General features: G+C 44.1%; 1 protein-coding gene across 2 annotated transcripts in view; it reads right to left on the reverse strand.

Annotated features, from left to right (window-relative positions):
* The window catches only part of SYNE1 (spectrin repeat containing nuclear envelope protein 1), a 437,649-nt gene that overhangs the window by 109,183 nt on the left and 305,620 nt on the right, over positions 1-22,846 (reverse strand). For both annotated transcript variants that reach the window (XM_056853653.1, XM_056853652.1), the window contains 9 exons: positions 18,093-18,227; positions 17,615-17,721; positions 13,717-13,873; positions 13,393-13,524; positions 11,022-11,177; positions 8,791-9,000; positions 5,979-6,080; positions 3,859-3,978; positions 3,146-3,346 (listed from right to left, as the gene is read on the reverse strand). In XM_056853653.1, coding sequence (XP_056709631.1) covers positions 3,146-3,346; positions 3,859-3,978; positions 5,979-6,080; positions 8,791-9,000; positions 11,022-11,177; positions 13,393-13,524; positions 13,717-13,873; positions 17,615-17,721; positions 18,093-18,227 — 1,320 coding nt within the window. The remainder of the gene's footprint in view (positions 1-3,145; positions 3,347-3,858; positions 3,979-5,978; positions 6,081-8,790; positions 9,001-11,021; positions 11,178-13,392; positions 13,525-13,716; positions 13,874-17,614; positions 17,722-18,092; positions 18,228-22,846) is intronic.

A 22,846-nucleotide genomic window follows, 5' to 3' on the forward strand; every position in this document is an offset into this window, starting at 1 on the left:
CTGGAGCAACAGAGAACAAGCTAGTTCCCTCATCAACATGACATCCCTTCAAATATTTAAACATGGCTATCATGTCTCCCCTCAACCTTCTCTTCTCCAAACTAAACAAACCCAACTCCCTAAGTCTCTCCTCATAGGACATGAACACATGAACACATGAAGCTGCCTTATACTGAATCAGACTCTTGGTCCATCAAAGTCAGTATTGTCTACTCAGACCGGCAGCAGCTCTCCAGGGTCTCAGGCAGAGGTCTTTCACATCACCTACTCGTCTAGTCCCTTTAACTGGAGAAACCAGGGATTGAACCTGGGACCTTCTGCAAGCCAAGCAGATGCTCTACCACTGAGCCACAGCCCCTCCCCTACATGGATTCCAGACCTTTGACCATTCTGGTCGCCCTCCTCTGGACACACTCCAACTTGTCAACATCCTTCTTAAATTGGGGAGCCCAAAACTGGACACAGTATTCCAAGTGAGGTCTGACCAATGCAGAATACAGTGGTAGTATTACTTCCCTTGATCTAGACACAATACTCCTATTGATGCAGCCCAGAATTGCATTAGCCGCCATATCACACTGTTGACTCATGTTCAGTCTGTGGTCCACTAAGACTCCCAGATCTCTTTCACATGTACTGTTGTCAAGCCAGCTATCTCCCATCCTGTACCTGTGCCTTATGTTGTTTCTGCCTAGGTGAAGTACCTTACACTTCTCCCTACTGAAATCCATTTTATTACTTATGGCCCAGCTCTCCAGTCTATCAAGGTCATTCTGAACTCTGACCCTATCCTCCGGGGTATTAACTACCCCTCCTAACTTGGTGTCATCTGCAAATTTGATTAGCATGCTCTCTATCCCATCATCCAAGTCATTTATAAAAATATTAAATATTACCGGTCCTAGGACAGACCCCTGTGGCATCCCACTGGTCACTCCTCTCTAAGATGAAGTTGTGCCATTAATGAGCACACTTTGGGTTCGGTGGGGATAATATAATAAAGTTGGGGATAATATAATAAAGTTAAATATCTAAGCTAAGCACATTTACAAGCATTGATTAAAGATTTAGATGTTACCCAACAAGACTGAGTCCAACAGTCACCCAAATTCAAGAAATGTCCCAAAGTTAGATGTAATCCAGACAAAGGGCAGAAACTAAATGGAATATTCTTTCTCTATGACCAATGACCTGCATTTACTCAAAAGCTGACAAAGATAAATTCATAAATCAAAGTTGCAAAAGACACACATTGTATTAAAAAACCACAATAACACCAACAACAGCAACAGACAATGCTCGTACATCAGGGGTGGGGAACCTTTTTTCTGCCATGGACCATCTGGATATTTATGACATCATTCACGGGCCATACAAAATTATCAACTAAAAATTAGCCTACTATATTTGGTCAAACATTTAGCCAAGAGGCACGACCGGAGACGGCTCCCACACAGAGCGACTCACTTTTGAGCTCTGCTGTCCCTAGCTGGGCCCAAGAGATTCAGGCAGGGCAGCATCTTCTGAGCTAGAGATCTACCAGGACCCAGGAAGGGCCAGACCAAATGATTTCGCGGGCCTCATACGGCTCCTGGGCCCGACGTTCCCCATCCCTGTAGTACATAAACCCTTTCTTATGAATCACAATGCTCAGTCCCATAAGCTATTAAATATTTCTTCCCCAACAGATGTGGGTAAGTATTCTTCTCCAGCAACGGGAAGATCCAAGGTTGAAGAGGAAGACAAGGGTAGAAGAGGAATACGACCGTATCAAACTTTCTTCAGTTCCCCTTCGTGGACCTATGTTCCATGTTGCTTATTGCATACTGTCCTGAGACAGACTCCAGCTCGGCCTGTCTCGGACCGTTAGTCCCGGGAACAAAGGCTACCTCTCAACCCTCCGAAGAGACAAGCGGAGAGAAAAGAAAGGAAAAGAGAATCAGGGCGGTGACCATCTTACCCAAAGAGCTTATTTTCTCCCCAGGAGGCAAGGCGGAACCGAGGCCCCCGACGGACATCTGCCGGCCCGGAGGAGGCAGAGAAGCCGACGAGGGAAGCCCAGCTAGCCTCTCCGAAGATGGGCAAAGAAGATGGCCCCGGAAGGAGCAACAAGACAGCCATCAAGGCTGTGCCAGGACGGGCAGTCATGGAGGAATGACGCAGCTGGACGCCCCCCGCCCCGCCAAACAGCTGAGAGGCGGGTGGGCACGCCCAGGTCATGGCAGCGCTTGCGCCAGATTGGAGAGCCTGCTGGGTCACGTGGGGTTTGGGAAAGGGTGATTCCAGCCCTAATAAGGGCTTGGGGTGGGGCTAAAGGGAAAGGGGCTGGGAGCCGGGCCTATAAAAGGCCAGTCAAGTGGAGGCCAGGGAGGAGGGTGGTCAGAGGTCTTGTTACTGATGCCTGTCAGGAGAGAGACCCTGGCTTCCACTGAGGGAGAGAGCGATTCAGACTCTCCCTCAGCATGGTCTGAGGCTGAGGAAACTCCAGTGGCTCAACTGCTGAGGGCGTCGGAGGGAAAAGGGGCAGCGTCTTCAAAGGTGCCACGCCCTACACATACAAACAAGTCTTTCCAAAACCATCTTTCACAGGTTCCTGTCCCGGACACCTCTTACTAACACCGACACAGTGTTAGTGGCATAATTCTCATTGACCAATCAGATGTATATCCAATCATATAATAACCAATCAACTGTGTTGCTAGTCAATGATGATGGAGAGCTCTACATGGCTTCTGGCCTCTGCCACTGGGCCCATCAATGCTTCCTGCCCTCCCCAACAATGCTGCCAGCAAGCCCCGAACTGCTCCTGGCTCCTGACGCTGAGCCTGCCAAGGCTTCCTGCCATCTTACTGCTGTTGCCAGTGAGTCCTGCACTGCTTCCAGTCTCTCTCCACCACTCGGCATGTTGTGGCTTCCTGCCCCCCACCCCACCATTGTAGCTGCCGCTGCTGCCACCTAACACAGGAAGAGGTTGCTTTGTGGCAGTTTTAAACTCCCCAATATATCTTTAAAATCTTTGTAGAACTATCTGTTTTTAGTCACTGTGGGCTTGATCCGCGGAGATAAGTATCTGCAGATCAGTCCATACCTGATTATTATAATATAAGATACTGCCATTTTATTAAGATATGTGCCTTGTTTTTACCTTATGCTTGTCAAGAAGTGTTTGGACTTCCTCTCTAGAAGAAACAATCATTTTCTGGTCAACAGCCATCTTTTCTTTGCCAGTTTCTATCAGGTCAGCGAGGTCTTGCAATGCTTGTTCATATTGACCCTTAAGGGCCAGATTCTGGTTCAGTCCACTGCGCCGGGATCCTATGATCTTTATCAACTCGTCATACATATCCTGGCATGGGAAAAGAAGCAACAATAATTATCTTTCTTCCAGTCGCAGACAACCCACATTGTCTGGACCATCATATATTACTGATTTTATTGGTTTTTATTTGTATTTTATCTGCTCAACATCTGTAGTTGTTTTGTGGCACAGTACCCATTTCAATTTTATATTGCTTTCTTATGCTGCCATGTGTTTTTATAATTTTTGCTTGTTTTTACTATTGAGCTGTTCGTTCTTTTTGGGATTATTTTTATTATTGATGTTTTGCTTAATTAAAATTTAAAATGTTATTGTTTTATTTTGAACAGTCACAAGCTGGCGAGCATTTTTTTTGAAGCGACTAACTAAATAAGAAAAATGTATTTAGAAAATGAAATGCTCTAGAATTGGTCATTGATAGAATCTTATGTCATATTAAATGCATTTTATTATCTATAAATAGATTATTTTGATCTATAAACAGAATTAAAAGTTCTCCTAAAACAATATTTAGAAGTTCTTTTAAATTGATTTCTTACCTGTAGTTTTGATAACTCTTGCATGGAAGGTTGGTTTATTTGTAGCTTATCTCCACGTTTCTTTAATTCACTGATTGCTGCATCTAGTTCTTTTAGTCCATCTTCGGCTTGCTGAATAGCCTGTATAAGAGGCAATTACAGTAAATACCTTTTAAGAGTCATTAAAAGAAACCCTACACTACAGTGGTTCTTGATGTTGTCCCACAATATATGTGTCAAGGCTGCTGTCCCAGTAGCACCTTCGGATGCATTCAGACATTATAATAAACTGATTTAAACCGAAGTTTGTTGCACAAACCCTGGTTAGCTTATTATGCATTTGTAACATTCCACAGTTCCTAAATCCCACTTAATCTATTGCTTGGCTGCTTTCCCACCTCTAAGATGAATCCCCAGATGTTATTTGAAGGGTACTGGGCTGACTGTACTGCTAGCAAAGCCTCACTACATATGCAGTCCACTTGCTATTAATCAGCTGCAATAAATAGGAGGGGAATGGGGGAAAGACAGAGAAGTAGTTCAGACTTTCTGCTGGTCCATATTTTGTTCTTTGTATGCAGGAGGTTAAGGGAGCTGTTGAAATGGAAAAACTGGGATTTCTGCATTCACAAGAACCCACAGTTAACAAGCAAGGTATAAAACCTTTTATACCTTTGGGTTTATTCCTGTTTCGCACTAACAAACCACAGCATGCATTCAGACAAGCTTCCTGGATTATACTGCCCACTTTCTGGATGGATACACTTTTACTCTGAAAAGGGGGCATTTCATGTATCTGTTACATTTTTTAAAATGAAATACATTCCTTCCTTTGCTTCATCTTTACATTTTACATCTTATATCATATGCTGGATCCAGTGCAAGGAATTTCTACTAGCAGAATGGAACTTCCTTGCCTTTCTCATCTTGCTGCAGACCAAAGGGCTTCCTGAAACACTGCTTCTGGGGGACACCAGATCCCCCGGGAACAGTGTGAGGGGTGACTATGCAGAAAATGAAGGATTCAATGAAGGACTCTGCGTCTGTTAGCACAAATCTACCACTGGATACAACCCAATGCTTTTTTATTAGGAAACTACTAGAACTGTACAGGGATGTGGTCATCACAGCTTCTAATATTAATGGGGCTGCCTCTGTTTATGATCAAAACAGCAGCAAAACCATATATTCAGGGGATTCCCCAAATATATAGGAAAAATATTAATCAAAAGAAAAAAAATGTGTGTGCACATGGGGGAAGCCAAAAATGGCCTTACCACTGTGTGTATGTGTGTGTGTGACATGTCAAGCCACAGCTGACTTATGGCAACCCCATAGGGTTTTCAAGGCAAGGGATATTGGGAGGTGGTTTGCCATTGCCTGCCTCCAGGCCATGACCCTGGTATTCCTTGGAAGTTTCCCATCCAAATACTAACCAGTGCCAACCCCACTTAGCTTCTGAGACCTAACAAGATCAGAATAGCCTGGGGCTTACCACTGTAGAGGCATGAAATGTAGACGGTAGATAGGAGTCAGTTAAAGAAACAAAAAGGGGGAGATTAATCTCCTCAAAACCTTGAGAGTTTGTGGAATCCTGGATGGTGAAATTTTGGGGGTAGGGGTATGTTCAAATTGTTCTTCTCTCCCCAAAATACTCATGGCGCTCCAGATTGTTACTCTTATTTACTACCAAAAGCTCTATTCCTTTACCTTTATAATGTCATATAATATTCCATATCCAAAACCTCAATCCAACAGCTTTACCTATACTTTTAGGATTATAATTACGTACGACGTCTGTTAAACTGTTACAGAGGCCAACAAACAAAATGTAATATTTATGTCAAATGTTGCTTATGGTTTAACCAAAAAAAAAAGCAGGCAAGGCTAAACAATTTACTGGATTAAGCGTGATCAGTGTAACTACATGTTCCCAAACAATCCCGGCATGTTCCTAGGAATGTCATGTAGTGTTTACTCCCATGTAAGTATATTGAGATAGTGTCTGAAGGTCAGGCATTGCCTATCTGTATTGAGGAAGAGAGAGGGATGCAAGCCCTTTGAAAACTATTTTGTGTGAAATTCAATGGTGTGCATTACACTTGTACTATTTTTTATATTCAGTAATAGGAAAATAGTACCTGCATTTGTTCTATTTCAGGGCGTTCAACTGCTTCAGATAGTTTCTGCAGGACAATATACTTGTTATCCACCATGGACGTAAACATCAACTTTAGGTCATTCTGTGAGTGAGGAAAATGTCAGGTGAAATTTTAAAATGATAAAAATAGTTTGGAACAATCAAATAGGGGTTTGAGGTTCAGTACACTGGAGGTAAAAAGGTTTCTGTCAGTGATCAGCATATGAAGGGAAAGAGGATCCAACAACCTTATTGCAGCTCATTGTGAGCAGCTGTGAAGGTATGGAACTGTTAGCTCAGCACCATGCAGACACATGAATACTGGAAACGTCTAGCATGGGCCATGATGCCAGTGCTCTGGGCACTGCTAAGATGCTCAGTATGCCAACCGTGTACCTGCATGGTGCTACATTAAGCAGCCCTAATTTTTCTACCACCACCTTGCAATACTCTCCCATAAGAGCTGGGCCTGCTTTTCATTAAGTAATACAAGTGATTTTGCCTGCACCTCTCTACCTCATGAACTGATTTTAATTTATTTCTGTTAATGAAGATAAACTATTCATTTATCAATATGGGAAAATGATAAAAAGATGCACTGATTCCCTGGGCAGTGAACCAAATAAAAAGATTCTTCAAATCTGCATGTGTATATATGCAAAAACCTTGTGTCTGAGTCCATCTTGGAGATCAAAACAACAATCTCCAAAGTGGCTCTCAATAAGATAAGTTACAAAGTTAAAATGGAAATAATAATACAATAACAAATATACAATTACAGTAGTTAGATTATCCAACTAGGATCTGGGAGACCAGGTTCGAATCCCTACTCTGTCATGGCAGCTTGCTGGACCTGTCACACACTCTCAGACTAAACTACCTCACACGGTTCTTGTGAGGATAACATGGAGGAACAGAGAATGATGTAAGCCACTTTGGGTCTGTCCCCATTGGTAAGAAAGGTGGGGTATAAATGAAGTAAAATAAAACAAATGAATAAAAATAAATACTAAATTAGAAAACATGTCAGAACTACACATCAAAAGCAAAGTATCATCTAATATAAAACATTTGACTGGCATCTGAAAGCCAACAAAAATGGGGCAGAGCAAGCATCCCTGTGGAGGGAGTTCCATAATTTCAGTGCTATGGCTGAGGCTCTGTCCTGAACAACAACAACAAAAACCCATTATACTTCAAATGGTAGGGGAACAGAGGCACCAAGGAAAAGCTTAAAGAATGAGTATGTTTATTGGACCCAAAGTATTTATGGCTTCTAAGGCCAACATCAGCCCTTTGATTTGAACCCAGAAAAGAACTGGAAACCAATGAAGATGTTTACAAAACTAGAATTATATGTTCCACCGAGGCCCACTCAAGTCAACACTTCACGGTCACATTTTGAACAAATTGTAGCTTCTGAACACTCTTCAAAGGCAGTCCCATGCTGAATGTGTTACAGTGATCCAAACTGAATGTAACTGAAGCATGAAATTACCGTAGCTAGGTCCTTTTGATCCAGGAAAGGTTGTAACTGGCAAACCCTCTCAAGCTGGTGAAAGGCACTTGGCCACCTCCACCACCTATTGAGCAGCAGTGCCAGATCCAAGACCACCAGGAGCTGCATATCTAAACATGACTGTCTTCATTAACTGTTGAACATGTGCTATTACACTGCCCATTTTATCAAGACATACGCAAAATGCTCATTGATCCAATTTTGTCTAGCTTCCCAGATAGAGACAGAGTTCGTTATACCACTTTATTATTAGAAGACTCTGTTAAAGATATTACCTATCAGGTTGCGAGATTCTGTGCTAGGGCATGTGCGATAAGGCAGAAGAAGCTGCTAAAATGACTTTTACGTTAAACAGACTATTTTACCAAATATCAGACATTCTGTTTTAATTATTATGATATCTCTTTTTGTATAAACTAGTCTTTGACCGTAATAAACAAATGATGATGATGATGACTGTCTTCACTGGTGGATTTTGAAAGACAAGGAAAACAGTGTTGCAGTTACTTTTAAACGTTTTCATTAAACAATGTAAGTGAAATAACTGTGCATTCCTGTGCGAATGCCTGCGCCACTGTTCGGAGGGCCGAAACCTCCTTGCGGCGCCAAAAATCCGTGCAACCCACATAGGGGGGCGTTCCCAAGCTGTAATGGCTTAGGAGGCAGCCTAACAGCGGCCCCACCCCTAGGCCGGCGCCATGACGTCCCGGGAACGCCTCCTGAGACTCCGCTGCAGCCTTTGCTGGCGTCTGGATGCCAGCAAAAGACTCCATTGGTGGGCCTGCCTGCCAGTGCTGGGGCCACAAACGCCAGCGTACGCCACCCAGACGCTAGCGCTGTGGGCCCTTGCACCGGCGCATGCCTTCGCCGGCCTCCAAAGGCCTTTCGTCCTGGCCATCGGTGCTGCTCAGGAATGCGCTGTAAGTATAATGGGGTATTACTATCTATTTAAAATGACATTTACTACAGGAAATAATTGTCCCTATATTCATGTTATTTTGCCAATTCATCAGCAGTGGAAAACAAGCGGTCCACATTCAATCTGTTGGATCATTTGACTGGACATTGACTTCTTTTTACTCTGCAATACTTCATGCAGTACACCTCAATTTTGGAATGCTAGGCTACAGTTTCTTTTTTTAGTATTTACAGTGTAACAAAAGTCTTTTTTGTTTTGACTGCAGTGAACTAACAAACTGGAATATGCTACTGACTGAACATTTTGATTTTTTGTAATGTAACTACTGCATTTTTTCTATCTGTGATATACAATATTACAAGTAAAATTTCTGACCTGAAAATTCAGCATTTGCTGGAATCTCCCTTTCATCTGTTGGCACCTTTGGTTTACCACAGTCTCCAGTAATATTAGCCTCCGCAGCAAACAGTCCAATGTTTCTTCTATCACATCTTTGTTATCAGCATTCTCAGGAAACATTTGGGAAAATAAATGCTTGTTTTTATCCATTTTTTCTGCCATTTCCTTGATATCTTTAGAAAGATCCTGAAGTACATGCAAACAAAACTTTAAATTAGATATTTTAAAAACAGTAAACCATATAACAGTAATAATAATAATTAGCAGCAAGAGCCCCGTGGCGCAGAGTGTTAAGCTGCAGTACTGCAGTCAAAAGCTCTGCTCACGACCTGAGTTCGATCCCAACGGAAGTTGGTTTCAGGTAGCCGGCTCAAGGTTGACTCAGCCTTCCATCCTTCCGAGGTCGGTGAAATGAGTACCCAGCTTGCTGGGGGTAAAGGGAAGATGACTGGGGAAGGCACTGGCAAACCACCCCGCAAACAAAGTCTGCCTTGGAAACGTCGGGATGTGACGTCACCCCATGGGTCAGGAATGACCCGGTGCTTGCACAGGGGACCTTTACCTTTACCTTTTAGCAGCAAGAGTAGTATGGTGTCTTATCATGTTTCATGAAACCTATCCTACAGTTGAATTAATATCATGGTAGCAAAATGTGCCAGTAATGTTCTTATCCCTATAAAAAACGTATCATACCATGACGCCAAACACAATGACATGGATACCAGTGGCTCCTGGTACATATTTATTGTATTGTATCCAATTCTGCAGCCAAAAATTGGTTCCTAAACTGACGCAAAGGAATGAAAATCCCAATAATTGACAATTGTACTTTAATACAAAGTATTTATTTGGAGTTAATTCAGGCCTGATGGACTGTCCCTGACTGTTTCCCACTTATCCTGTGATAGTCTCACTGATGAAAGTTGGAAATACCAATACACACAAAGGAACACAAATGATAAAGAGAACACAATGGACTCCTCATTTACTTTAACAGAAGGATGTCTGCACAACTGCTTCATTCATTATAAGCAATAGAGAAGGTTCTACATGTAGATTTAACACAAATCTGTATCATTTATTTCAATGACTCTGGTCGATGTTCGGAAAGCCACTCTAAGGGTCTGATTAGACAATACGTTCAATGTGAGTTGGGTTGGGGGGGGAATCCGCTCCCAAACACATGTAGCAGCAGGAGGACCTTCGTTATTCCTTCCCTTCAACCTCACATGCTTTCGCTAGCAGAAAAGGGCAGTGGAGGGAGAGGTGTTTTACTGCTGGTTCCATGTGTCTGTCTATGCTGCTTCTATCTTCCTGGCTTCTAGTGTTACAAACAACACAGGGATGTTCCGGAGCTAATCTGGGCCAGGATGTTCCAGTTCCCTTTACTTTTGTCACTGCAACTCCTATGATCATTCTGAAGCTGGTGGCCAAATGGTGACTGGGAAAGAGGAGGGAGGTGTGCTACAGGTGAAAAACAGAATTTTCAAAACGAAAACGATGAGGGAACATTCCCAACCTGTGTGAGTCCCGCCTGTCTAGTAATGTATGCCAGAACTATCAATAGGGTTCTTTGCTTGCCTGGAAAAGACAGCTGCAGTCTCTTTACCCTCATGTCCTAATTTTCTTCCTTAAGGAAGGCACTGTTCAGGTGAATGTGGGGGGGAGGGTGCCCAGTGGGAGTCCCCCTCCCAGGGCCCTGCAAGCAGCCCTTCCCAATTCCCAGTACCCAGACTGCTTTATCAGCCTTTTGTTGCGGTGCTTGTGGATTCCAGGTAGGGGCTCAGCTCCCTCCTAAACAGAGTCTACAGGTAAAGAGCAACACATGGAGTGTTCCCAGAGGTTAAGCACCCTCTGGCACCACACCTCCATATTGAATGCCCCGCTGGGCAGGCTTGAGGCTGTGTGCCCAGGGAAGGGTAAGCACCCTTCTGGCTAATGAGGAGGCAGGGCAGTTCCACTGCAGATAGCACAGGCCTGTTCTGGAGATAACTTGGGCCAGCCCATTTTGATTAACTTCATTTTTGGCACTGCAAATCCCATGATCATCTGAGGGTAGTCGCCAATTCTGAAACTCATAATTTTATGTTTTGATGAGTTATGCCTGCTACATACAGATATTAGTATCTTTTTATTATTATACATATCCATACGTTTCAAAAAGTGAAAAAGCACCACACTAATTGGTAACTTAAGAACCCACTTACTTCCTGATTAGAGACGACAGTTTCAGTCACTTCAGATACTGTGCCTGTGGCAACAAATAAATGTTCTTCAACACCATCTAGCCAGGAAGAGGTGGCTGAAACACCATTGTACAACTTCTGTTCAAAGTTCAAGCTCTCCTTCGCTGCCCCTCCAGCCTAAACAAAAGCATCCACAGTGAGAGGTAAGATATTAGTGCAATTATATATTTGTAGAAGTCCATCAGCATCATAAGAACATAAAAACAGCCCTGTTGGATCTGATAGTGGTCCATCTAGTCCTGTCTCACACAGTAGCCAACCAGTCACACTGGAGGGACAACATCAGGGCATAGAAGCCAAGGCCTTCCCCTTTTGTTGCCTCCTGCTACTGGGATTCAGAGGTTTACTGCCTCTGAATGTGGAGGTTCCCTCTAGTTCAGTCATGTCCAAAGTCCGGCCCGCGGGCCAATTGCAGCCCGTGAACCAGTTGAATCCGGCCCCCGGAGAAAAGGGTAAAGCTGCAGAGGGGCCCTGGGAGCCACGGCCAACCCCTGGGATCCCTGCTGGTCCACGGGCCGGGAGCTGGCTGGGCCACCGCCGCCCAGCGCCTCGGGAGCTGGCTGGGCCACCGCCGCCCAGCGCCTTGGGAGCCCGGCGCGCCCGTGAGCCAGCTCGGATGCCGACAGCCAGCTGGGGGGCGGGGCCCTCCCCCCCGCCGCCCAGCACCGCTGGAGCCCAGCACGGAGCCGGCGCACCCCGGGAGCCAGCTGGGGGGCAGGGGGCCCTCCCCCCCCCGCCACCCAGCGCGCCTCAGGAGCCCGGCACGCCTGGAAGCCGGCTGGGTAGCCGACAGCCAGCTGGGGGGCGGGGCCCTCCTGCCCCAGCAGCCCAGCATCGCTGGAGCCCGGCACGGAGCCGGGGCGGCCCGGGAGCCCGGCGGAGGCCGCAGTAGCAGCGCGGACTGGAGTTTTGTCAGTGCCCGGGGAGGGAGTCTGTGGTGGCGGCAGCGCTCCTCCTCCTCCTGCTACCACCACCGGGCTTGAGGGCAGGCAGGAAGCCCGCCGGCGCCCACCTCACCTCATGCCCACCGGGGACCGGCCGGCCTGCTCGCCCTCTCAGCGCCAGCACATCAGAAGCAGCGCCTCATAGTCCCTCTGCTGGGGGGGGACGAGGGGGAAGGGAAGGGGGTGTTTCTAAGGGGAGAGTTTATTTTTAATTTATTGTTTTTTTATAAAAGCGGCTGCTCCTCACGAGGAGGCAGAGGGGGGGGAAGGAGGCCGCCCAAGCTGCGCGCGCCCCCCGCTCGCTCTTTCTCTCATCAAACCTCCCTCCGCTTTCTCACTCTCTCGCTTCTCCTCCTCCCCCCCTGGAATTTCACTGCACTCAGGCACCGCAGAGCGCAGGCGCCCTGGGAGCCCGGCGTGGAGCCCACGCGCCCCGGGAGCCCAGCGGAGGCCGCCAGCCAGCTGGTGGCCGAGAGGCCCCTCCCTGCTACCACCCACGCGCCCCGGGAGCCCGGCGCGGAGCCCATCCTCTTGGTGCTCCAAAGGGAGAGCAGCTGGCTGGAGGCTGACCCAACAGGGGGAGGCTGGTGGTTCCACGCAAAGCCTGAGAATTGGCTTTTCCCTTCACAGTATTACAAACGCCAGTCCTTCCGGTTGCATGGGAAACTGTACACACACACACACACACACACACACACACGGTTACTGTCTGCTACACTCTCCAGTGCCAGAAATGAGGGCTAGGCAAGGCCTGCAAGCGTGGAGAGAGGTGGGTTCCAGTAATTGCCCAGTTGCAGATCTGCCAAGACCCACCAGGGCTCCTGCTGCGGCCAGGACAGAGTCTACCCCAGAAGTGATATTGGCAGTTGTTCTAAATCAGGTATAAATATATTTGGACACAACATGTATACCTGGTGTTATGTTCCTGTTCATATTTTTTGAACTTAAAAGTTGACAGACAACCTTTATTACCAATAATATGTAATGTACTTTACAATGTTCCTGACATATATTTCAGCTTCCTGGATTTTTTTTCCATCTGGCCTTCAGATATGAAAGGCAGAGTGATTTAACACCTGTTTAGATTTGTCATCCATGTGATGAAATGAAAAATATGCCGTTTGCAACAAACTTTGCATAAAATAGTTAATTTGCCTTTAATTTTAATGGTTCAAAGAATGTCAGGCAAAATGGTCGGCCCTCACGCATGTTCACTTCATCGAATCTGGCCCTCTTTGAAAAAAGTTTGGACACCCCTGCTCTAGTTGCTATGGCCAGTAGCCACTTATGGGCCTATCCTCCATAGTAATGCTTCGCCTTCAAGTGGTAACTGTGCAAAGACACATCACATGAAGTTAAATACAAACAAGCTTAATAAAATACTGTACCTGACATGAAACCTCGTCAAAAGCTTCATTCAACCCAGCCCACAAAGATGCAGCTGATGGTTTATCTTGCTCCTGCCCTTCTCCTTTGAACAGTGCCATACCAGAAGCAAGTCTGTTTGGTCTACTGTAAAGCTGTTAGAAGAAAAAACATTAGAGTAATCTAGAACTCTTAAATGTAAACAGAAGTAGATATATTTATTGTCTTTACACAATTAGTAGAATTGTGGCCTACAATGTATCCACCCCACCCCCCCAGAATATACTTCTTAGTAAAAGACAACACTGTATTTATTGCAGTGCTGGCAATTTTCTTTTCATACTTACTGGCTGGTCCTGCTCTTGTTCCAGAGCATTTTGCAGCAATTTGTACTTAATGCTGAATTCTTGATGAAGACCTTCCCACTTCATTTTCATCTGATCTTCAGCTGATGGTTTCTCTCCTTCTAAGCCCAGCTCCTCTGATAACACATCTGGCTTCTTGCTGTTGTGGAAAACACAAAACAAATTAGCAATGCTGCTACTGTAATTATATTGGGACACTCATTAGTCTACCCTATCACTATATATAATTCTCAATATGTCCGAATTGAGCTATGAACAGACAAGGCAGATCTTTCGCTCAACCTGAAAAGGACCCAGGGTTATAGAAAAATCTGAAATCTAAATCAAATTATTTATTAAAAAAATAACCCAATATAGAAGCAGCATCTGTAGCTTTAAAAAATGAATGCCTTCTCAGAGACCACTGTGGGGGTTGCTAGGCAACCACAACAGTATTGCCAACATTCAAGCCTTGGCTCTGTCAGTGAAAGGCAGGGGGAGGGGGCAAGGCCCTTTGCAGGGCTGTTTTGGCCATTGAGGAGGACACATTGGGGCCAGGCCTACTGGGTGATCTACTACCACACGAGTTACATGGCTCACTCAGGCTTGATTGCTTGCTACTGTTCAATGTCAAGTACCTCAAGAAAACCAGTGTGGTATAGTAGTTAGAGTTTCAGACTAATATTTGGGAAACCCAGGTTTGTATCCTCACTCGGTTATGAAAACTCACTGACTAACCTTGGGTCAGTTATACACTTTCAGACTAACCCATTGCACAGGATTTTTATGATAATAAAATGGAGAAGAGAATGATGTAAGTTTCTTTCAAATTTTAGTTCAGGTTCACGCCACGTCAAGTTACTGAAGGGTCCTCTCTGGGAAATTAATGTCACTGATGTAGTTTCCAGAGGGATAAGGGATGACATGGAGTCAAGCACAGGAACAAGTGAGATCATGGGCCTGGAAGATTCAAGGCCAGAGACCCAGAGAGAGTTTCACACTCACATTCCATCTCATTAGAACAAGGTACCTTTGGTATGGGTGAGTGAATGCCAGCTGAAGAAGTACATAGTCATGTGTCTAATCAACATACTGTGGGGAGAAGGATACAGGGCAACGTGGCCTCTCCCAGTGGCTGGCACCACGCAAATGGACCCACCCCTGGTGGCTGGCGCTGCACATTGTTTCCTAGGGAAAGTCTGCCAGGGGAGGGAAGAAAGGAAAGCTGAAGATAAAAGGACAGATAAAGGTATGTTGGCTAGTGGGTAGGAAGGAAATAATCAAGAAAATGGAAGACGCTGTGGGGGTTGTCAGGGAAAGGAAAAAAGTAAATAGTGGGGGCAAAGACCCCAGAAGTCCCAGAGGGTCCTCCACTTGTATGTTTATTTTCTGGTAGGTGTACAGGCATGCCCACAACTGTGTAAACAGTTATTATAATTCTATGGGCTGTTCTGCAAGCTGGTGTAATTGTTCCAATGACAGTTTCAATGGCTTCATACAGAGGGACTAATTTGCACACAAATCCTTTGCACACAAATTAGTGCTTCCATTCCTGCATGTCTGACCAAAGTTCTGCATTCTCCCAAGACAGGGCTGGTGTTAAGTGTGAACTGGATCTAAGAATTACATAGCAATTTAAAGTACTTACACTTGTTTGTTAGGAAAGTTATTGGAAGTCTTGACTGATGGGGAAAAAACTGCTTTCACACTGATGTTTAGGCTCAGATATTAGTAAACGTTTTCAGATCAGAATTGTTGTTTTTTGATGAAATTCAGAAAATACAAGTGGGGAGAACTGAGAGAACCCCCTCGGCAGAATCTGCCCTTGGTCTTTCTCTCACTTTCCTACTAATCTTGAAGGACGGTCTCTTCCATATGGTGCCAGCTATGGTTATCAGGTAGCCATCTGTTGGCTTTCCCATCACTTAGGGTGGCCCATCTGGTATAGACCAGAGCCTGGCTCTTTTCCACTGTGGCTCCAGGTCTGTGGAATGGGCCCCCTCTGTGGAAATCTTCTGGAAGCGCTGCAAGGCCTGCTTTTTTTGGCCAGGATTTTTGAGGGGATTTGAATGGCAAACATCTTTTAAGGAAGCAGGAGAAGCTATTTTGGGTTTGCTATTTTATTTTGGTTTTAACTATTATTGTAAGCCACCTTGAACCAGTAGGATAAGTCCCACTCCCCAGAACTGAGTTTTGGAATCCTTGGCAGTATTAGTTAGCAACCCACACTAATGGCCACAGTGACAGCACAGTATAGTTTCATGAGTACTCAGGGGTATTTTGTCTTAAAGAAGCAGCAAACATGACTTTTATGATTTTAGGAGGGTTTAATACTTTAATATCTTTTTAAAAACATTTCATTGGTTTCTGCAAACCTGGGTTTCCCCCAGGTCTGTAGAAAATATGTTTTATCTACCTGTACTCTACCTGATGTGAAACATCTTCAAAAGTTGTGTAGATTTTTTTAATCTACATTCTGAGGCCACTGTTCAGAATAAGATGTAATGATTAATCTTTATTATTATAATTTTAGATTAAATTCATCAAATGTTTAATAATACTAGATAGGTTTGACTGTACCAACACCATTCTTGCTCATTCTCCTTGCATACTAGTTCCTTTTTTTCCGATCAAGGTTAGTCACTCAACAAGCTCTGGAATAAGGAACACATTGTAAAGATGTAAGAAAATTGTATATTACATTGCCAGATCACTAAATTACCTTATGAAAAAATACAATCTTTGTCATGTATTAAATTAGCTGATTTTTACATCATCTCTTCTTGTGCATCTCTTCTTGTCTATCAGTGCATTCCTGAATGGAATGCCTGCACTGGGATTAGGAGGCAATGTGGCTGCGCTGCCTCCAAAGGAGGTTTTGGCTCCGCCCGGTGCAAAAAATCTGTGCAACCCTCATAGGGTTGCACAGGAGATAAGCCACCTAACATGTGGCATATCTTGGCAAAAAAAGGGGGTATTCCTGTGCCAAAACGGCTTGGGAGACTGCCTAAAGGCAGCCCCGCCCCCAGCCCGGCACCGTAATGCCCTGGGAACGCTTCCTGGGATGCCGGCGCAGCCTTTGCCGATGTTCAGACACCAGCGGAAGGCTCCATCAGCGGCCTGGCCTGACGCTGCCACAGCAACGGCCCACGACCAGTGTCCAGGCCTTCCCACCGGTGTCCAGGCCGCTTATGCCAGCGTTGGCTGCCTGGACACCGACATGGGGCCCCCGGACACCAGCGCAGGTCCTGCCCGGCCTCCTAAAGGCCTTTTGCCCTGGATGCCGGCGTGGCTTAGGAATGGGCTGTATGAGTATTTCTGAAATCAATAATCACTTCCTTGAAATAAGGAACTAACATGTCTTGAGACTCAGCGAGAAAGGTTGGCTATATGTTAAGTAAGGAAGTAAATGAATGAATAAACAAATAAGTCTAATTCTATGGGATTTATGCAAGCCTAGCTGGTTGCAGCATCGCCGCCTATATGAACAGAAGATACTTGAATCAAAAGAGTTTAGCCAGTGGTTCCGCAATTGTTTTGATTTTTAAACTGGGAGACTTTTATTCTTGTTCTGCTTCACTGATACTCTGATTGCACTGTGAATACTGTAGGAGGGTATGGCAGATTATGCCTATCCCTTGCAATTAGCCTCCTCCTATCACCATAGTTAGGATTTTCTTATGAAAATTTGTTTAGCTGAAAAATAGGCTGCTAGCCTAAAAGGGGCAAAATCTTTAATACATTCCCATTATGTTTATTTCAAATGTAACTTATATTTCATATTTTGTTTAAAGAAATGCATAACGTACTCAACAAGGTGAGCCAACAGCTGTGGGATTAAAAACAACAAAATATGGGAATTTAACTATCTTGGCTGAACAAAAGCAATATCAAATGGCACCTGGGACAAACGCTATCAGGAGAAGAATGGTGGATAAGGATTTCTTCTCCATGACTTGCCACTGAACGAAGTAGGTTCTTTTGTTCTGCCAGCTCTTTCTCCAGCTCCTGAAAGGAATCAAAGACAATTTCTTCAGCAACAGACGCTAGTGTATAGTCTATGTAGCATACTGAGTTCCTATAGTAGCTGCTCCACAGTAGCATTTGGGCTGCAGGAGTGTAGTTTTGGGATTATGTGTACCTCTGCAGCAAGGAAATTTTAGAGCTAGAAGGAGAAATGTGGAATGATTCTCTGTTTCCTTGTGGATGGGATCATTATGGAATAGTCCGCTTTCATGTATAGCAAAAGACCATAAGATACTCCATAAAACTAAATCTAAAGCCTACAGCCCAATCACAAACATACTCTCAATTTAAATCAGATGCTCTAAAATGCGCTTCAGCTGGGTCAGGACATGCACTGAGTATAGCAGACTCACCTTCTGTCTCTGCAGGCTGCTTTGCTGTTGCTGTGAACGGGTTGTCCGTGCCTGTGCCAACCATTCTTGGACACTGGGACTTTGGGAGGTGACTAAATCGGATTCACACTCCTCCTTTTCCTGTAGAGTTCCCTGCTTTGAATTTGAAAACACAAGAGGAATATAAAATTAGGTAGATGGGTTTGCCAGCCTGAAGTTTATAGTCTTTCCCTTACTCATACCCAGATTAAGATCTGATTTAAGATGAAATCCTAGACACATGGCATTCCATGGCATTCCATGTGGATGGTACCATACTGAGAGCCAGCGTGGTGTGGTGGTTAAGAGCGGTGATTTGGAGTGGTGGACTCTGATCTGGAGAACTGGGTTTGATTCCCCGCTCCTCCACATGAGTGGCAGACGCTAATCTGGAGAATTGGATTTGTTTCCCCTCTCCTACACATGACACTAGCTGGGTTACCTTGGCCAAGTCACACTCTCTCAGCCCAACCTACCTCACAGGGTGTCTGTTGTAGGGAGGGGAAGGTGATTGTAAGCCGGTTTGATTCTTCCTTAAGTGGCAGAGAAAGTCGGCATATAAAAGCCAACTCTTCTTCTTTTTCTTTTAATCTCTTTGTTGCAACATATAAAGCTTTAAAAGGATAGCACAGAACATGCCTGGGCCACATATTGTATTGTGCTAACACTACTTGCAAAAGCAAAGTGACCCAATTTAAGTTAGATGCTGACTACATGGATGCACATTTGAGCCAAACACCATATTTAAATGAACCCAGTTTATTATCAATAATTATTGATATGCTGTAAGTTTCAAGGATGGCTGCTCTAAGAAATGAGTTCATACAAAGAAAGCAGGTGATTTCCTAGAACGTCTATGTTCCTTCCTTCCTCCATAGTAAGGTAACCCTACTCATTTGAGGTTGGGATATAGTCCTACAGAAGCCAGATCCTGGCTAGTGAAATCCCTTGTAAGCATACGGGCCACCTAAACTCCCAGACTGGACATGGCAACCCAATATGCAGGCACAAATACTACTGGGACGGCCGCTGGGCGCTCCGTTGAAACTGACACGGCCGCTCCTGTGTGCTCCGTGCAGCCGGCAGCTAGGAAGCAGAAGCAAGGGCAACCTCCAGTGAACCTGAGAGACTCCATGTTCCTGTGCAAACTCTGTTCTAGCCGCAGCCATGTCGTGGAAAGTAGACAGTCACGTAGTCAGTGCCAACACCCCCCCTCTCCCATTGCAACATCAGCAGCTTAATGGGCAATCAGCAACGATCTTGATATCAGCGATGAGTCGTTCCTCCAGCTATGCAGCAGCGATCCCCAGACGTTAGCAGAGATCGCGCCTTTTGTCTGAGAATGTTAATCACTTCAGCAGAGATCTCCCGGTTCCTCCCGGGTTGCAAAAGCCATTGGAATCAGAATAGATTTCCAAATTCTCACTACCCCATCCCGGCAGCTGAAGATTAGTCCTTTTGTCACCTGGGGGGTAAATCCCCTCACCCCGCCCCCAGAAAAACAGTATATCTGGGGTGCCCACAGCCCATACGTTACCTTAGGGCTTCCCATTTCATACAGCCTGCCACTCTGCCGGAGTGAGCAGCCATGCTAGAATACGCTGGGGGCTACCCATGCCCCCTGTTTATTCCCCATGTCCCCCTTTTTCTGCTATCTTAGTCTACTGGAACTTGGACAACTCCTCATCTGGAAAAAGGTGCAGTATTTCCCAATCAATGACCTCCTGCCACGTTGGCAGCTGTCCTTATTCTACTACCTTTTATTTCTTAGAATCTCTGTATGTTTGTGTGGCATCATTGAATGAAAGAAACGACATAAACTCTCTTAATTCGGAATCCCTTGTCTGTCTTTATTCTTAAGGTCACAATTAATGGGCTCTGGTATAGTTGGTTGAGATCCCACTTTATAAATACATAGTTTCCGATTGCTCAGCTAATTTCCCCATTTAAAGAGCAATTCGGGTAACACCCTGCAAAGAAAAAAAGAGGTTCATAATAAGCCCTGGAACTCAGGAAACACCCATAACTCCCTGCCCCAACTCTCCTAAGAAATACCCAGGTCAGCAAAAGCAAGAAAGGGTCCTTGGGGCATGCTGAAAACATTTGATGGCCTCAATGTGCTAGAGGCATAAAGTTGTTTACAAAGTTGGTAGGTATGTAACACAGCAACTTCACATTGTAATCTGCCTTTCTGTTGCACATCTTTTCAAAGCACACACAGCCTAATGATCAGCCATTTTAAGAGAGCATATACACACACCCTGCCAATTCAGATGACCACATTAAAGGCACGAATGCAAACCAACTGTAAAAATCACTAAACTGAGCTCTTTGCCTATGACAGGAAGTACTGGCATGAGAAGAGTTTAGAAAATGCACAGGAAGTTTTCACTGCTGTCAGTCTTTACAGGTGATTTTTTTTTTGTATGTTCTGAGAGGAAAACAAGTGTTTTGGGTGTAAATGTACAACCCTCCCCCTCCACTTGCAAAACTGCATATTATTAGAGCTGGATCAAGGCAACAGTCTTGCTGTGTAGCACTGGTAGGCAATGAAGCTACCAGCTTATCAAAGTGAGGAAAGGCTTGTTGGCTCAGTTGCATAGCAATGGGAACCCATCTGACTGATGATGTAGTGCAGTGATGTCACTTTGTTGACTATGTGATTCCCTGATTGGCAGAATGGTGTGGAAGCAGCATCAAGATTAGGCAAACAACAGCAGAGAACACTCACAACACAAGCATGAATGAGTGGGAAAGTAAAGAGTTGGATAAAAGGGAAAGACAAGTGGGAGGGAGACGCAAGAACGGGCATGGAAAGAATACCCTGAATTGACAAGTATGCACAGGACCAGCTTTTGATTTGAGATTGAGGCAGACATTAAACTCAGGGTAAAACAGCATCCACAAGACACGAGGAAAACACAAGAGGAGAGTGAGGCAACTATTAAAAGTCAGAAAATACATGTATAATGAAAACAACGTTCCAAAGTACTTAGGGCATGACGGCAGTGGAAACAACATGTGCATAAAAGATCTTCGTCTTCTGCATCTGGTATGCAGAGGCATACTGCTTCTGAACACAGAAGTTCCATGAGCTATCATGCGGAATGATGGGAAGAACTTTGAAAAAGGTCAGGAACCAAAGAAAGGCATCATGGGTGTAGCTTATCAGGTAGATATGATTTGTAGCATTTCTACATTTTAGAGACTCAGGTGACCATTCTCCTTTTGAACTCTTTCACTACAGAGATTTTAAGATCAGCTGAAATTGGAACAGTAACTTACTACTTTGTGCCATTCAGAGTCAGACCTGATCTATGCCATACAGTTCAGCACAAATTCCTCTTGCTATTGTCTATATATAGCTGCAGATTATGGACAAGCCATTGCACTGCCTCCTCAAGGTCAATACTTCAGCATTGCCTCAGTAGTAATTACCAGGTTGAGTCACCCTTCCTCAGGGTGAATCAGGTTGCTGATCATTGAGTTCCTTCTGCCTTATCATGAAAGTAAGAACTATATACAAGATAGGAATCTTACACCTTTAATGAAATACAACTCCAGCTTGTTGAAACAGGAAGTTAAAAGGGAATATAAGAAGAAACAATTGATGAACATGCTTATTCCTGGTAGGCTTGCCACTTGTTTCTAATTTTAAGGAACTGTGTCGTTTAGTATTAAAAGTTGTGTTCCTTTTCAAAAAGATGTAGAAAACAACTTCAGTGTAATGCTACAAGGATGGAATAGCCTATTAATACATAATTTTAGTCTCACAATGAATTCTTTGCTTTGGAGTACTTTGCTTTTGGAGAACTATTTTCTGCACTTTGCCAAAAGCTGCAAATGTTTTTCAAAGATTTATATATTCTAACTCTTTAGGATGCTTGCAAGATAAATAACTTGTTGAAACTCTACACAACTGAATATGCTGACAGTACTGTTTCAAAGGCTATAATATTTAAACGTTTGTTGGTGTACTCAGACAGTGGTTTAGAACAAACAAAACAAAATATATTAATAAGTTATTATTTAAAAGTAATTCATTTAAACATTATTGAATTAATAAAGAAGCACTGCCAAAATTATCAATAGGCTAATTATATATGCTTGCACACAAACACATAGAGGCATGCTTGGATTTATTGCAACCTGTATTAGCTGACAAAAAACTGTTCTCTGAGCGGAAGATTCTCCAAATCTTATTGGTGAGGGTCGACCAAAAAATTATCTGTAGCTAAGTTTTTCTTCTCTACAATGAAACTATGGGCTGAGAGAAAACCCTGCATATAATTTGCTCAAATTCTAACCCTTAACTGCTAGATATACTAGGTCAAATGATGTACGCAGAGATTTTACGTAGGTAATTAATTTAATAGCAGTGTTTTCCCTGCTTCTGTATGGCTTGTGGGCCATAACCTAACTGACTAACTAACTTAACAATAAACTTATTGAGTACTACAGACCTGATCCAAAGAACTAAGAGAGAAATCCTCCATTACTGGCGTTTTTAATTTCCCTCCTTAAAAATAGCTGTCCCACCACAGGACAAACCATCAGCAATACCAGAGCAGTTTCAGAAATATCTTCCAAAGCAGTGTGAGGAACAGATGTCAGAAAAAAAATTCCCAGTTAAAGTGGAAATTTCTGGTGTATAATACCCAAGGACCAAAGCCATACTGATTCATGAGATAAAGACAGAAAACCTTCATATTAAATCTATCAAATGTTATGTTACT

This window comes from Euleptes europaea, chromosome 7, assembly GCF_029931775.1.
Source record: "Euleptes europaea isolate rEulEur1 chromosome 7, rEulEur1.hap1, whole genome shotgun sequence".
NCBI classification, from domain to species: domain Eukaryota; kingdom Metazoa; phylum Chordata; class Lepidosauria; order Squamata; family Sphaerodactylidae; genus Euleptes; species Euleptes europaea.